The following is a 15017-nucleotide window of genomic DNA, read 5'->3' as shown; positions in this document are numbered from 1 at the left end:
CTGAAGGGGAAATAGCATACAGATCACTTGGACAGAGAACTTTTGCTGTTTTAGTGCCTAAATTATTGCTCTATAAGCATACTCGGTGAGGTATACTTATAAACTCATCCTCATCGCTCAGCTCAAGTGCCCTAATCCTAGAGCTCAGCTCTAGTCCTCCTGGATGGGCTACCATCTTTTCTTTAGCTGAATGACAAGCATCTTATCTGTTTATACTGCACCTTGATTTGATAAAGATGAGTTATTAAAACAGTGCTGTCAGATTAGGTGTGGGAAAGATCACTATAAAAGAATGGGAGCAGTGGAAATCAGGTAAATCGAGAAGGATTTTTTTAAAAAAATACATGTATACTGTTATATTACTAGGTTCAAATTCTCACTCTACCATAAACAGTTGAATCTGGAAATCATAAATGATGCAGCAGACCTATGCTCAAACAAAAGGCCTTGTATCTTCATTGAGACTGGGGAATGAATGTGATTTATATGGTTGAAGTATTCACTGTTAGTCCCAGTCATATCACAAAAGGACTTTTGGTAGTGTGTGAAGTTCTGGGTGAGAAACAGGCAAGATTATAGTCACCTGCATACAAATAGTAACTGAAGCCATGAGGATAAAGGCTTCTCAATTTGAGGTCTTCAAGGGGTTCCAGATCCCCCTGAAGCGGAATTTAAAATGCTGTGTGTATATGTGCATCTTTCTTGGAAGTGAGAAGAGACAGCCTTGGAGGGAGCCTACAGGACACCGGCATTCAGGGTAAGTAAAGAAGAGCCTACGAAGGCAAAAAGCAGCCAGAGAAGATGCAGGAATCCAGGGACACACAGTTTCCCAGAAATCAAGGAATATTTCAGCAGAGGGGTCTGCCATTCCCAGGGCCAGCCCTCCCGGCAGCTCTGCTCACCTCGGTAGCACCTCTTCATGTCAGGGCCCAGCCACATTGTGTCAGGACAGGCACATGTGTACTTGGGGGAGTGGCTGGAGGTCTGAGGAGCAGGAAGGCACAGGTACTCACAGCCGCCATTGGGCTGGGCACTCAGCTCACAGGCATCTGCAGCTAAGGGCACAGAGAGAGACGGAGAGAGAGCGTCGGGGCACAGACGGGACATGCCAGGTTCTCCCTCCTCCCAAGGACGAGGTCCTGCCCACTCGGCTCAATCAAAACACTTTCTCTGCTACTTCTATCGAGCACCTTCCACCAATGGACCTGCTGTTTTATCCCCACATTCGTTTAATGCTGACAACAACTCTGAGGACGGGGTGTTATGCCCAGACTGACCAAAAAAAAAAAAAAATCAAGACTGCTTAAAGAGAACAAATTTGCCAAAGCTATGCCTCTTGTAATTTTGGAAATAATTTAAACTGAGGTCTGTTGGACTCCAGAGACCGTTTTTTGCCTCCCTATGCCACATCTCTTTCTTCTTTAAATTTCTAGATCTAGAATCAGGCACCAACCTTATTTCCTTACCCCCTTTTCCCCACCTTCACCCTCTCCAATACAGTTAGAATGAGGATATCCTAGTGACAGAGGCGGGAACAACCTAATAATAGGATTCCTGGCTTTTGTTCCCAACCAGCCAGCTGACTTACTGATGGCCCTAGGATACATTAGTTTATACCACTTCCAAGTATGAACAAATTGCAAATGAGCAGCAATGGGCTCCTTCATGGCCAACGTTGCTCTGGAATCAGACAGATCTAAGTTTAGGCTTCAGCTCTACGATCTGCTGACATTATTTTACTTCTCCACTACAGTTTCTTCAGCTGTTAAATGAGAACAGTAATTGCCATAATTTGTAAGACTGACAAAAATGGGACATTTGTATGTTCATTTATTTATACCCAGCCTTAGTGCACCAAGAGTTTGAGGCAAATGAAATAAAATATGTGCCAGCAAAGCAGTTCACCAATGAGAGGGATTGTCACCACTGCCTCTGGGGGTGCAGAGATGTGACATGAATGTGAACGCAGCCTGCCTATTGGATGGAAAGGATGTGGGCAGGGGACTTGGGACTGGGGAAGGCTCACCTCTTGGCTGCTTCAGCTCATGGAAGATGACGATATCATGTGGGTTGTTGAGGTTCTCAGCTAGGACGGAGATTTCCAGGCCATTGAGCCGATTTGCACTGAAAATGGCCTCATTCTCCAGGTCTGTCCAGAACACCTTGTCCTGTGGGGTACAGATACAGAGAATGGGAGGCCTAGAGCCTAAACCCATGACCTCTGTCTGAGGGCTCAGCTCAAACCACAGTCATAAGAACTGCTCCGGCATTTCCCCTGAGCTCTCCCGTCTACGGATTCACGGTGGGACTCTCAGCTCTAACCTGTGGCATACGCTGTGGTTTCCTTCTGTCTCAGAGGGTTACTCAGTGATTCTGTGCTTTGACCTAAAGGCTGCTCATTAACACTGAGCTAGGCCTGCTTCTTAGAGTTCAGCAGAACCAGGGTTGGGTTGGGTCTCTTTAGCTATCACCATTGTTAGGGCCCGGGACCAAGACTGGAGAGGATGTGTGGTTTAGTGAGTATTATCCCTACAGGGCCCCCTCCTGCAGCCTCTGTGTGAACACGCGTGTGCATTCAATGGTTAGTCCACACAAGCCTAGATGTGCATATGTAGGCAAATTCACATTTACAGGTACAACCGTGAACCCTGTGCAGACCTAGACACAAACCCACATGCTCATCTACATACCCAAAGGCACACTAAATGAGCACTTGTCTAAATATTGGTATACACGTTTACATTCACAAGCACTAGCACATACAGGAATGCACATATTTTAACAGATGCATTTATGTACACACATGCACATACACCTACATGCCACATATATGCACAAGTACAAACACATGTGTCTGAACACACCTGTCTTTTGAAGCAGAGGCTGGACGTGGGAGGTGGAGCTTTGCCCACAGTTTCAGAGCTGTGCTGGGTGATGTCACTCCAAGCAAACATTGCCCACACCCACCATGGGCCAATGTCCCCTTGCTTCCCTTCCCCTTGATGGCAGAGTGAGTGATGGGGAAGAGGTATGTGTGTACAAGAACTTGGTTGGTTCTGGCTTCCTTATTCCCCAAGGAGAAAGGTTTTCAGGGTCAGAACACAGGAAGGTCTTGGCTCTTCACTCTCCCATGAGCTTCTTTTTTGTTGTTGTGGGGTTTTTTTTTTTTTGGCGGGGTGGGGGGTGGTCTTTTTTTCTTCAGGGTTAAGATGATGCCTGGTTCACCTCTATGACCCCAGGGTCCAGCAAAGGTGAGTGAGAGTGTGTTGAATTGAATAGCATTTATCAGGCCATTTCCAATAGTAAATGATACTAAGGAAATGTAAATTCCTTCTCCTCCCTTTATTGGGCACCTTCTGTATATGTGGGTACAGTGCTGGGTGCTGAGGGTACAAGGTCTAGCAACTTACCTATGAGACGTGCTCTGAGGGAGGGGCCGTGGGGAGGAAGCACAGGAAAGGCTGCCAGGTGGACAAGGGACTGCAAAGCCTCTGTTTGCAGGCAGCTCACATATTGTGTACAAACGAGCCTACTGGCTTCCCCGGCCCTTTGTTTCCACCTGGACGAGTCTCAGGGAGTCTTCCTGAGTGAACAGCCTCTCCTAGGCTCCAGCTTCCTGAAGGAGCCTTGCCTCCCCTCTGGGGGCTCACCTCAAACACAGCTATCCCGAAAGGGTGGCTCAGGAAGTCAGGGGAGGAGATCAGCATCTTCCTGTTGCCTCCACTGACGTCAACGCTGGAGAGCTGGTGCAGCTTGGAGTCCACCCAGTACAAGCGCTGGGTCAGCAAATCTTGGGGAGGAGAAGGACAAGGGGGTCAGGTGCTGAGCCTGCGATCGCAGCCTGGATCTCGGCTCCTTTGTGCCCGTTCCCTGCCCACATCTCCAGGCCGGGCCTCAGGAGCAGGCCAGCCCAGGGAAACCATCAGGAAACATAGGCACTGGCTCTAAGAGGGGATGTGGAGACAAGACCCATGGAGCTCCAGGCAGTGGTCAGCACCAGGCACTAGAACAGCCCACCCCATCCCACCCCCCAATCCAGGAAGGCAGGGCTCACCCAGGGTGATTCCGTTGGGCCACTCAATACCGTCCGACACCAGTGTCTGCCGGCCCACACCGTTGAGCCCGGACTTCTCAATCTTGGCCTGGAACCCCCAGTCAGACCAATACATGAACCTAGAGGAGAGGAAACCCAACTGAGCTTCTTGACAGGGAACATGACTGGGGTGGTCTGGCTCACAAGGACTCAACGGCCCTCTGGATGTTGGAAGATCATGCTTAGTGGGGACTGAAGAAGACCTCTAAAGTTCATGGGAACATCAAATCTTAGAACTGACAGGTGAGCTAGTTTCAGGTGCATACCATAATGATTCGGTATTTGTACATATTGCAAACTGACTGCCATAATAAGCTAGTTAATATCCAGCACCACACATAGCTACAATTGTTTTTCTTGTGATGAGGACTTTTAAGATCTACCACTCTCCAGTTTTTAAACTTTATGATGGCTTCTCCTATTGATGTTAAAATCAGACCCCAAATCCTTACCACAGCTGACGAGGCTCTGATGACCAGGGCCCTGCCTACCTTTCTGGCTATTTCTCCTAGCACCATCACCCACCTCCCTTACACACCTCACAGCTGCCCCACAGGGCTTCTCTTAGGTCCTTCAGAGCACCAAGGCCTTCACGGAGCCTTTGCTCCCACTCTTTTGCCATTTACAATGTCTTTTCAGTAGAGAATCTTTCTCGGTAAGGAAGTAGGTTCTTCCTTCCCCTCAGTGTAAGTAGGTTCTCCCTGTTATCTTCTCTTAAAGCACCCTGTTCTTCCCTTCTGTAGCGCTCACACCATTGTTGATTAATGTATGCTTTCGGGTGTGTGGTGTATTTATTTACTGTCTGTTTTCCCCACTAGTCTACAAATTCCACTAAGGGAAGGTTCCTCATCTGCGTTATTCCTCATTTTATGCCTGGCAGGTGGTTTGTGTGTGATATAGGTCTTCATTTACTATTTGTTGAACAAACTAGCGTTTTCATTCTAATCTCACAATTACCCCAGAAGGGTATCATTACTAGTCCCATTTACAGATGAGTAAATTGTGGCTCAGAGGGGCTGACTTCCCTAAGATCACGATGTGAACAAGCAGAGAAACCAGGCTGCAAATTTAAGTTGAAACTCAAGCCTGCATGCTTAACCCTCCCCAGAATGCCTGTGCTGAAGCCTGGTGTCCAGTCAAGCTGGCTCCGGGCTAAGGGGCCGAGTGATTGTTCTGGATCCCTTCCACTTGCTGCTCTGAATCCCATCGCCATTCTGCTCTGTACAGCAAAAGGCTGGTGCACGTGGGAACCACATCAATGGGCTTGACTCCCTAGCTGTCTGGCTTCCAGCTGGATTCAGCAAAATATTGGGGGTAGCGGAGGGGGCTGAGGACAGACTGAGGTCAGGATGTCTATTCCCCTGACTCTCTCACACAAAGCTGACTCCAACTGGCTCACGCTCTAAAGGTTTAAACAACCTCAAATTATCTTCATCTGAGTGTGCAGTGGGTTTCCTGCTGGGACCCTGACAGATCCACAGTGGACCAGGGATGGGCTGGGTGTAACCACATGGTTTGGGGGACATGGCAGGTACAGCCCCAGGTCTGTGTGACAGCAGACAGGGAACAGGGTTGAGGTGGGGGTTAAATGAGATGACTCAGTGTCTGCAGAATGCCTGGGACTGTGCTGGGTGCACCCGTGGGTGCCGAGTAATCGGCAGCTGTCAGTCACTTCCCAAGGCCACACACACCCTCTCGGGTGGCCAGCCCCAACCCCAGCGGCCCGACTGGAAGAAGAGGGTTCTCTTATCGCTGCTTAACAATTAAGGAAACAGCAGTAGGAAGAAGCTGGTGATTCTGGTAAGCAATATGATGCAGCTGCTTAAAAACCATGCCATCTCAGGACATCACCACTGAGGAAGGGAGGGAGTCCTGCTCTGTTCAGGAGCCCTATTCCCAATACAGAGGCATGGCCAGAGTAGGTCAGCCTGGGTGATGAGGGGCCTGGAGACTGTGGGCAACACGGGTGGGGATGGAGGTGGGCAGCCTGGAGCAGAGTAGACCCTGTAATTTTGTTCTTCAAATCTCAGAGAGATTGTCTGGAAGGGCAGGGAGGAGACATGCCAGAGGTAACTCCAGAGGCCAATCAGAGAGATTTGGGAACGTGAGAAACAAACAGGGAACACTTTCCAACAGGCAGAGCTGCCCCCAGCTGAAACAGGCCGTGTGAGCTGTAATGGGCTCCTGTCTCTGGGAGTGTGAGCACCTGCCAGGTGTCCACCTGCAGCGCATGGCAGCCGAGGGAAGACGTCCTGCCCCAGGAATGTCTCCAGTCTCCAGCGCCCTGAGATGCTCGGTTCTGTGATATGATGAGTGAGTACCCCAGTCCTGGAGTGCCCTGGCGGCCAGTGCACAAGGACCCCTGGTCAGGAGTTCATAGGCTGAGGGGCCCACAGGGACTTTCTCCCCCATCGCCTGTGTCTGGGTGGCCCAGGGCCTTCCGAAGCCCTCAAGATAGCTCTGGTGACAGACACGTGCAGACTGAGCGCCCAGCACAATCTGGGGGTGGGAACACTCACCCTCGCAGGGGGTCGACGGCAATGGCCCGGGGTTCGCTGAGGTTGCGGCTGAAGAGAGTACATCGGCGTTTGCCGTCAACTGTGGCCACAGAGATGGTCTTGTTGCCGGAGTCGGTCCAGTAGATGTGCTTGTGGACCCAGTCCACCGCCAGGCCCTCAGGAGAGTGCAGCTGCTCGTCAATGAGGACATCCTGCTCCACGGGGTTGCTGGCTTTGTCCATGTAGGCGCTAGGAGCAACCAGGGCTGGCGTGGGCAGGCGTGCCACCCCCAGGGCCCGTCTACAGCTGCCCTTCCCCTCTCTTCCCTCTGGGCCATGGCACTGCACCAGAGAGGAGCTTGGCTTATTTCCATTCAATGGGTTCCCTGGGCCACCAGGGTAAGGACACAAGCTCAAGTCAGCCACAGTCTCCGGCCTGAAGGAGCTCAGCTTAGGAGGGACAGAAATTTATAGCCCGATAATTACACCAATACTTTGTGATTACGGAAAGTATCAGAGGCTGTAACAGCAGAGAAGTGGAAACTACATCATCCTGGGGGCTGGAGGAGGGCTTGTGGTTGAGCCCCGAAGGACCAATTCACCAGGAACACAGACAGGTCAGGTTAGAGTCAGCATGTGCAGACGCCAAAGCACGTGTTCGGAAACACTGAGCGAGCCAGCGGGCAGGGGTGGAGGGGGTGGGTGAGGGTGTGAGACAGGGAGTAGGTAGGAGGGGCACCCTCCTGATGGCCCTTGCATATGTGCTAAGGGTAAAACTGAACAGGTCAGAGGGTATGGCCAGAGAGGGGAGTGAGATCACTGTGGCACCTGCAGAATACACAACGGTTTGGAGGGGGAGGGGATGAAGGCAGGGAGACCAGTTAAGAGGCTGTGAGCACGTTCCAGTGAGAGATGAAGAGGGTCTGCAGAAGGGCTGAGGCAGTGAGAATAGAGAGAAGGGGCCAGAATATAGCAGACACCCAGGAGGCAACACCAGCAGCGCTTTATGTCTCCCAAATGCTGCTTTCCCCAAGGTTTTCTTCTCCCCACATCCTCTTTGCTCTTCTAGTTGCACAGTGCCCACGACCATCCATGACCCAAGTTCTCTGATCTTGACAACTGTCTAAGTTTCAGACTATAAAGCCAACTGGCCCCCTTTGAATGTCTCATGGACACCTTGAACTCAACACATCCCAAACTATTCAGCCCATTCCCCTCTTCTCAGCCACAATCAGCCAGCCTACCCCACCACCATCTCTCCCCTCCTGGCTGCCATCTCAGAGAAGGGCACCCAAGTACCAAGGGAGAAACCCAAACTCTCAAAAATGAACTCTCAAAACGTAAGTGGGAATTAATTTCAACTCTTCCTCCTACAGCCCCATATCCAGTCTGTCATCAAATCTGCCTCTTTCAGTCACAACTGTTGGACACACACTACTCGAGCTGGTTCTGGGTGTGTGAGTGCGAGTGTGTCTATGTGTGCTGGGGTGTGATAGGCACTAGTTGCCAGTGAGTAGCCACTGGCATTGCTTCCATCCATCCATCCATCCTACCATTTGTTCAACAGTCCACCCAGGGCCTGGTCATCAGCAGTCTTGAGTCCAAGTGGATCTCAGGACGAAGAAAGGACATGACTACCAAAGGAGACTTGGGCACGCAGAAGCTCCTGGGAGAAAACTTCCTTGTGTGTGAGGAGCCTTCCTAGGAACCAGAGCCAACAGACTGTGATGTGAAGGGCTGGTCTGGGCATAGTGCCGCCCCCAGACCGGGTCGGAGGTGTCTTCTATACTTTTCCTTCATGATCATCACAAGGGATATCACTGTGTTCTGAGTGGGATCCTCCAGGCAGGACCAGGTCTGAGTCATCTTTGAGTCCTGAGCATCCAACACACATGTATGTGAGTGGCTCTGAACGTCCCCGTCAAAGCCAGAGGCACCTTCCTGTGTCTTGCATTGCCCGACTAGGCTGCCAGAGGTCAGTCAAAGCCCCCGCGTGTGGGCTCAAAGCTGCTCTCCCAACAAAGCCCTCGGATGAAGGCCCAGCAGGTGAAGTCCCGGCAGTTCCATGTGCACTGTGCTCCTGCATCCCCTCCTAAGCCCTAACTCTGTCCTGGGGGAACCTGGGGGCAGAGAGGGTGCAGAGGCCACCCGTCCTCTCCTCTTCTGTCAGTCCCCCTCCACGCCTTGGCTGCAGGAGCCAGGCCTCTGCTCACCTGTAGATCTTGCGGTAGGAGAGGTCACACCAGTAGATGCGATTGGTGGCAACTTCAACGTCCAGCGCCACGACGTTCTTGAGCATGGGGATGAGCCGTGAGTAGTCCCGCTTTACCAGGTCTATCCTCCGCACTTCGTGCCGGTTGGTGAAGATCAGGGATGGGCTTCTGCCAGCTGCCATACAGGGGGGTTGAGAGGGAAAAGGGTCAGCACAACAGGTGGGGGTTCTGGAGACCAAGGCTCTGCCACTGATTTGCTGAGGGACGCCTCCTTTCCTGTAAAAAGTGGTGGCAACTCCTACCTCACAAGTTAGAGGAGTGAGATAATGGGTACAAAAAGCTTAAGATGAAAAGCACCACACATAACAAGAGGGATTTTTTTATTAGACACAAACTCCCCCAAATCTGAGATGACTCCATTTCCTCTGGCCTGTATGGGAGGCTTTCTGCAGTGACTCCAGCTCCCTGTCCAGCCTCATCACTCACCCCCTAACACCTTGGTCCCAGCCACCAGGCTATCTGTCATCATCTCCCCATGGCAGAGCTTTGCTGCCTCAGGGCCTGTGCTCAAGTTGTCCTTCTACCTATAGTGCATTTCTCCCCAGCTGCTGCCTCCTCCTCTGCTTGGGCCCCACTGCAACATTCAAGAAAGGGCAACATGAACAGTAAATGATTTACAAAGATGACTGAGGCTGCAGGGTGGAACACAGACCTCAGGGCCAGCAGTGAGGCTCGAGGGAGGAGATTCAAGGAGGTCATTGTGAGTCTTTAGTTTACAGAGAGTGTGTTTGGGGACACAGCAAGAGATGAATCTGCAGATGCCGGCAGGGACCCAATCACAAAGGATCCTGTGATCTGAGTTCGCACTTTATTCTGAGCCAGTAGCTAGGGCAGGATGTGTATAATATGACACAGATTATACACATGCAAAAGGACAACACACAACTGCTGGTATATATTCAAACTTATTTTCAGACTTAGGATTAGATTTTAGGAAGAACATCAAAGGTTTAACATTCCTGGCTACCCCATGGGGAAGGTCACTGTCCCCCAGGCCTATGAAGGTCTAGAACTTGGCACAGGCCGCCGCTCCTCCAGCCTGTTTTCAGATGTAAATAGGCAACTCTCAGGTACCTGCACTGTCTGAGCGGCAACACCTGTCTCTGGAGCTGCCTGGGCCTTCTCCTGGTCGTGTTTTCCAGCTGACACTTCTGCAGGGCCCCTGGTCCCTGTCACTGCACATCTCTGCCAGGGTAATGTGCTCCCTGGGGGTGGGGAGGGACCAGCATAGAGCCATGTGGGGCCTGGGGCTGAGGGTGTGACCTGTGTGTAGTGATGGACATCATTTCAAAGCAGGGTGGGGGTGACAGGGAGGATATGGGACACAGAGCATGGAAAAATACAGCTCCATGTGCAAGGAGAAAGGAGAAAAGCTGGGTTCAGGGCCAACTCTGCCATTGACAATCTGTGATTTTCCTCGCCTGGAAAGTGAGAGTGAGTCGCTCAGTCGTGTCCAACTCTTTGTGACCCCATGGATTATACAGCTCGTGGAATTCTCCAGGCCAGAATACTGGAGTGGGTAGCCTTTCCCTTCACCAGGGGATCTTCCCAACCCAGGGATCGAACCTAGGTCTCCCACATTGCAGGCAGATTCTTTACCAGCTGAGCCACAGGGGATTTCCTCGCCTGGAAATGAGAGCAAAGACACCTCATCTTCCTGAGGGCAGGAGCTGGGTTACAGGATATCTTGAGCTGATTTTTACCGAGAGTTGTGACTGTGACAGGTACCCTGTTTGTTACGACTGGAGTTTTTGTGTAACTGCACTTTAGATATTGATATGTGGGGGTTGTGTATACATGGGCCATTGTGTGTTGTCTCCACTGCACGTATATAGTCTGTTACATGTCACACCTCTCCAGGTGGGGGTAGGAACTGGTTGCATGCTACATGTGATGTGCTAACGTATGTGCTGTACATTGTACAGTTTGGGTGCTATGTGTGTCGGGTTTGCCAGCTATATGTTAATTATTGTAGCTTCTGTATTGTTATAGCCTATAGAGTAGGTATTTTTGTGCATCTGAATTCTAGGTTCCTATATCCAATAACCTGCACAATACTTCCGCTGAGATGTCTAAACAATTTTGTTAAATTTAACATGTCCAAATTAATCCAATATTCTCCCAAACCTGCTTTTACCATCTTTCCCAATGCCTTAAACAGCAATCCCATATTTCGTTTGGTTAAAAACCTCATGGTCACCTTTGATTTCCTTTTTTCAGTTTCACATCCTACATTCAATTCACAAGAAACTCCTGTTGCTTCAAAATAAATCCTGACCTTGAAAATATATTCACATTGTCTACTTTTCATTATCTCCATGCAACACCCTGGTTTAATCCACCATCACCTCTCTCCAGGCTGACTGCAATGACCTTTGCAGCAGCTCCCCAGCTTCCTCCCCTGCCCACGACGGTCTATTCTCAACACGGCCACTAGAGGGAGCTGGTTAAAATGGAAGGCACCCTGTCCCATTACTCTGAACCCACCAAAGCTTCCTTCCCCCTGACTGATGGCGAGAGTCAGCCCTTGTAACAGTCAAGAAGGCCTTTATGATCTGCCCCAAGTCACTTTGTGGGCTTCATCTCCTCCTATTCTCTTTGCTCCAGCTGCACTGGCTTTCTCTTCGTTATCTCAACACAGCAGGCACGCTGCTATCTTTGGTTCCTGCAGGTCATGCCTGGCTCACTCCCTCACCTCCTTCAGGTCTTTATGCAAATGTCACCTTCTCAGCGAGGGCTTTCCTGACCACTCTACTTAAAACCGTAAGCCACGGCCCCCTTGGACTTCTCTACTTTATATTTCTCCTGAACCCCAATCACCATCTGCCATGCACTGAATTTTATTTAGTTTTTTGATTTCCCGTCTCACCCACTAGAGTGTAAATCCTATAAGGACAGAGATTTGCATCTGTTTTGCTTACTGTTGAGTCTCTAGTGCCTACAACAATGTTAGGTGTTCAGTGTAAACAAATAAATAAAACAAGTGAATTCCATCAGCTGACCTGATGATCAGTCAGGTCTGCACACAGCCTGCCCTTTGTGTGGGTTGCCTATGCCATGTGTGGCCAGCATGGTCCAGCTTGTATCTGTCATGTGAGCACAGTCTCTGGGTGGCTCTGTGCAGGGTCAGTGTCGTGCGCACAGTTGCATTGTGTGTGTGCTATATATTGCAACTTCCTATCTGAGTGTGTGAGGGGTATGTATGCACACCACGCCTCACATGTGAAGCACGCTGCTTCCTGGACTCCCTCAGAGCTGCTCCCCTGCCCCCCACCTTGTAGTGTCCATACTGACCGACGGCCTTGCAGTTCTTGGTCAGTGTGTCCATCTCGTAGCCAGGGTGGCACTCGCATTTAAAGTAGCCCTTGTAATTGACACAGATCTGGCTGCAGGCATCTGGGTCCTCACACTCGTCGATGTCTGTGGGGAGGAGCAGAGGTCAGGACCAGCAGGAGGAGCTGCCTCTGCTTGAGGGGCTGGGGTGGGGGTGCTCACCGCCACAGGTCTTCTGGTCCAGGAGCTGGTAGCCTGCAGGGCACGTGCACTCAAAGCCAATCTTAAGGTCGGTGCAGATGTGGGAACAGCCGCCATTGTTGTGCAGACACTCGTTCAGGCCTGGGGAGGGACACAGGCTCCTGAGGGTCCAGGAACTGAGACTGGGGTCGGGGCGGGACATGGATGGGCCTGGAGCTGAAGCAGAGACTCAGGGCAGCCTCAGCCTCCCCCAGAGCCTCATCGAGCCTCAGCCTCATTAGCCAGGTGACTGGGCAAGAGGAGGCTCAGAGAGGGTCCTTGCTCAAGGCCAGACACACAGACAGGACAGGGTGGAACCAGAACTCGGGTCCTTTGCCTCCCAGGCCAGGACTCTGTCCATCACCAGCCTGGAGGCAACCAGGCTGCCTAAGGTCTTTCCTTTCACAAACACATTTCTTACGTCTCCTTCCTCATGACCTCAGTATTGAAGGGACCTGCATGTACCATGTCCAACCCTCAAGTGCCTTAAGAATCCCCTGTGAAATGCCCTTGCTTAACCACCTCCAGTCTCGGGAAGCCCACTTCCCCCCGAGGCAGCTGGTGCCATGCAGGGTTGGCCAGAGTCCAATGGCTCCCTCAGAATTTCCTTAGAGCGCTGATTCCTGGTCCCCTGCCTTTCAGGTGCCTTGCTCTGGATGCACTCTCTGGACAGGGCCCAGAGCTAGTCTGCCACCCAGAGGGGTCTGAACTAATACAAGGGCTGCCCTCTACTGAGCTGGTGGTTATTTGAGACGGCCAGGCCTCTATCTCCATGGCGCTGTTGCTAAGTCAGTTCTCTCGTACTGTGAACCACGGTGGACTTTTTCCCCGTCCTCTCCTCTCAACACCTGTGTCTACTCCTACACTTGGTCACAAGCCTGGTCCCAAGATTACCGATGCTGCAAGGGATGAAGGGATCTGGTTCCCCCATCCTCCACTCCCTCACCACGTCTGGCAGGGTCCTAGAGGAGGTCAGAGAGGCCAGGACCAAGGCTCACCAAGTTCTCACAGCATCTTCTGGGCTTTAGAATCACAGAAGGTTAACTCTTCAAGCCAGGGGAAGGTGCCGTGCCCGCCTCTGCCCATTAGACCCCTGCCCCGCCACTCCAGCCAAGCCAAGCAGAGCTGTGCCGAGCCAGCCAGGGTCATGCACACAGCCGGTCTGAGCTCCCACCCCAGGCCATGCATAGTGGTGGGTGCCCCCGCCCCTAGCCTGAGCCATGCTGGGGGAACGTTCCCCTTTACCCCTGGGCCGCCTCCTGTTTCTCTGGGATGTTGGCAGAACTGAAAAGAACAAGACCATGGCAACCCCATGACTGGCGGGCTGGGGGTGACTCAGCCAGGCCCAACACTGGGAAGCCCCACCCCTTGGGGTGGGCTGAGCCACGGTAGCTCTGGGGTGGCCTCTGTAGGGCACCACCTCCAGGATCTTCCCGTCACTCCCAGCCCTCCCTGACGTCTCCCACACTGCACTGCATACTGCTCCCTCCGCGCCATCCATTCACTTGTTCACCTGCTCACTCATGGCCTCAGTCACCATCACTCACTTCCTCCCTCTCCTTCTGCAGGAGCGGCAGTTCAACCACTGTATTTACTGAGCACTGGCTGGAGTGGGAGGTGCAAGATGGCTCTGATGGGGGAAGGGGAGAGTGCCACGTGACTCAGGCTTCCATGAAACACAGAGGCAGAGTCCTCCGGGGTTGAGGTGAGTCAGGGGCAGAGAATGGGTAGACGGTCCCGCCAACCCTGGAAAGTCAGTACGGAGGCAGAAGAGGGGAGTCTCTGGGCCTTCCCAATTTGATCTACCCTGGAGGTGATTCTGCTGGGGGCCTGCAGCGGGGAGGGAGGGAAAGTGGTCCAGAGAGGCCTGAGGAGCATTTGAGGTCCCCATGGAAGGAAGGGGCAGTGTCCCCAGCACGAGTGCCCACCTGCATGCACACACCTACATGCACACACACACCAGCTCACATGCTCAGGCACATTCACACAGACATGGGAGCCACACAGAGACACATGATGCAACTCCCTTGCCTTCCTCCGAGAAGGAGTCATGGATACAGACACTGGTCTCTCACCAGCACAGAGACACAAACACATGCGTACATACGTCTCTTTGGAGTGTCATGCAAAAGACAAGAGAGAAGAGAGTTCAGCAAGTTAGTAGTATCCGGTAGGGCGCCTAGGCTCAGATGTTCCTGCCTCCCTCTCCTCTTTTCCATAACTTCCTTCTTCTGAGACCTTTCACAGCAGAGCCTGGGGGGAGTCTGTCACCTGCAAGCTCAGACTAAGACCGAGTGACCTTTTCCCAGCTTCTCTTCCTTCCCGAAATCAATTTCTTAATTTTTAACAGGGGCAAAGGTGTGTTGTTTCAGGAAGCTCAAGGGAATGATCTCCTCTGAAGGCCCAGGAGGGAGGGCGCTGGGTGGAAATGGGTCTGCCAGGAAGGCAGGGGAGGGAGGGTCTGACCCAGGCTCTGTCTGCTCAGGCGTTCTCTGTCCACTCAGGCGTTCTCTGTCCAAGCCACTGACCTCAGAAATGAACATTTCTAGAGCCCACCCTGGGTTTCCCACATGCTCTTGGTGATGTCTGCCCACCTGCAGTCCAGGCTTTCCTGCTCCTTTTAGCCTGGAACCCGGCCTGA

General features: G+C 51.9%; 1 protein-coding gene across 9 annotated transcripts in view; it reads right to left on the bottom strand.

The window, feature by feature from the left end:
* Positions 1 to 15017, bottom strand: part of LRP8 (LDL receptor related protein 8) — an 80410-nt gene that overhangs the window by 14724 nt on the left and 50669 nt on the right. For 7 of the 9 annotated variants that reach the window (XM_043879021.1, XM_043879014.1, XM_043879016.1 and 4 more), the window contains 8 exons: positions 12359 to 12478; positions 12158 to 12283; positions 8804 to 8978; positions 6613 to 6840; positions 4055 to 4173; positions 3651 to 3790; positions 2027 to 2168; positions 903 to 1055 (listed from right to left, as the gene is read on the bottom strand). In XM_043879021.1, the coding sequence (XP_043734956.1) occupies positions 903 to 1055; positions 2027 to 2168; positions 3651 to 3790; positions 4055 to 4173; positions 6613 to 6840; positions 8804 to 8978; positions 12158 to 12283; positions 12359 to 12478 (1203 nt within the window). Of the gene's footprint in view, positions 1 to 902; positions 1056 to 2026; positions 2169 to 3650; positions 3791 to 4054; positions 4174 to 6612; positions 6841 to 8803; positions 8979 to 12157; positions 12284 to 12358; positions 12479 to 13621; positions 13661 to 15017 lie in introns of all 9 variants that reach the window. The other 2 variants (XM_043879015.1, XM_043879020.1) reach the window with 1 other exon arrangement.

Source organism: Cervus elaphus, chromosome 20, assembly GCF_910594005.1.
Source record: "Cervus elaphus chromosome 20, mCerEla1.1, whole genome shotgun sequence".
NCBI lineage: Eukaryota > Metazoa > Chordata > Mammalia > Artiodactyla > Cervidae > Cervus > Cervus elaphus.
This window is presented reverse-complemented; position numbering and strand designations above follow the sequence as displayed.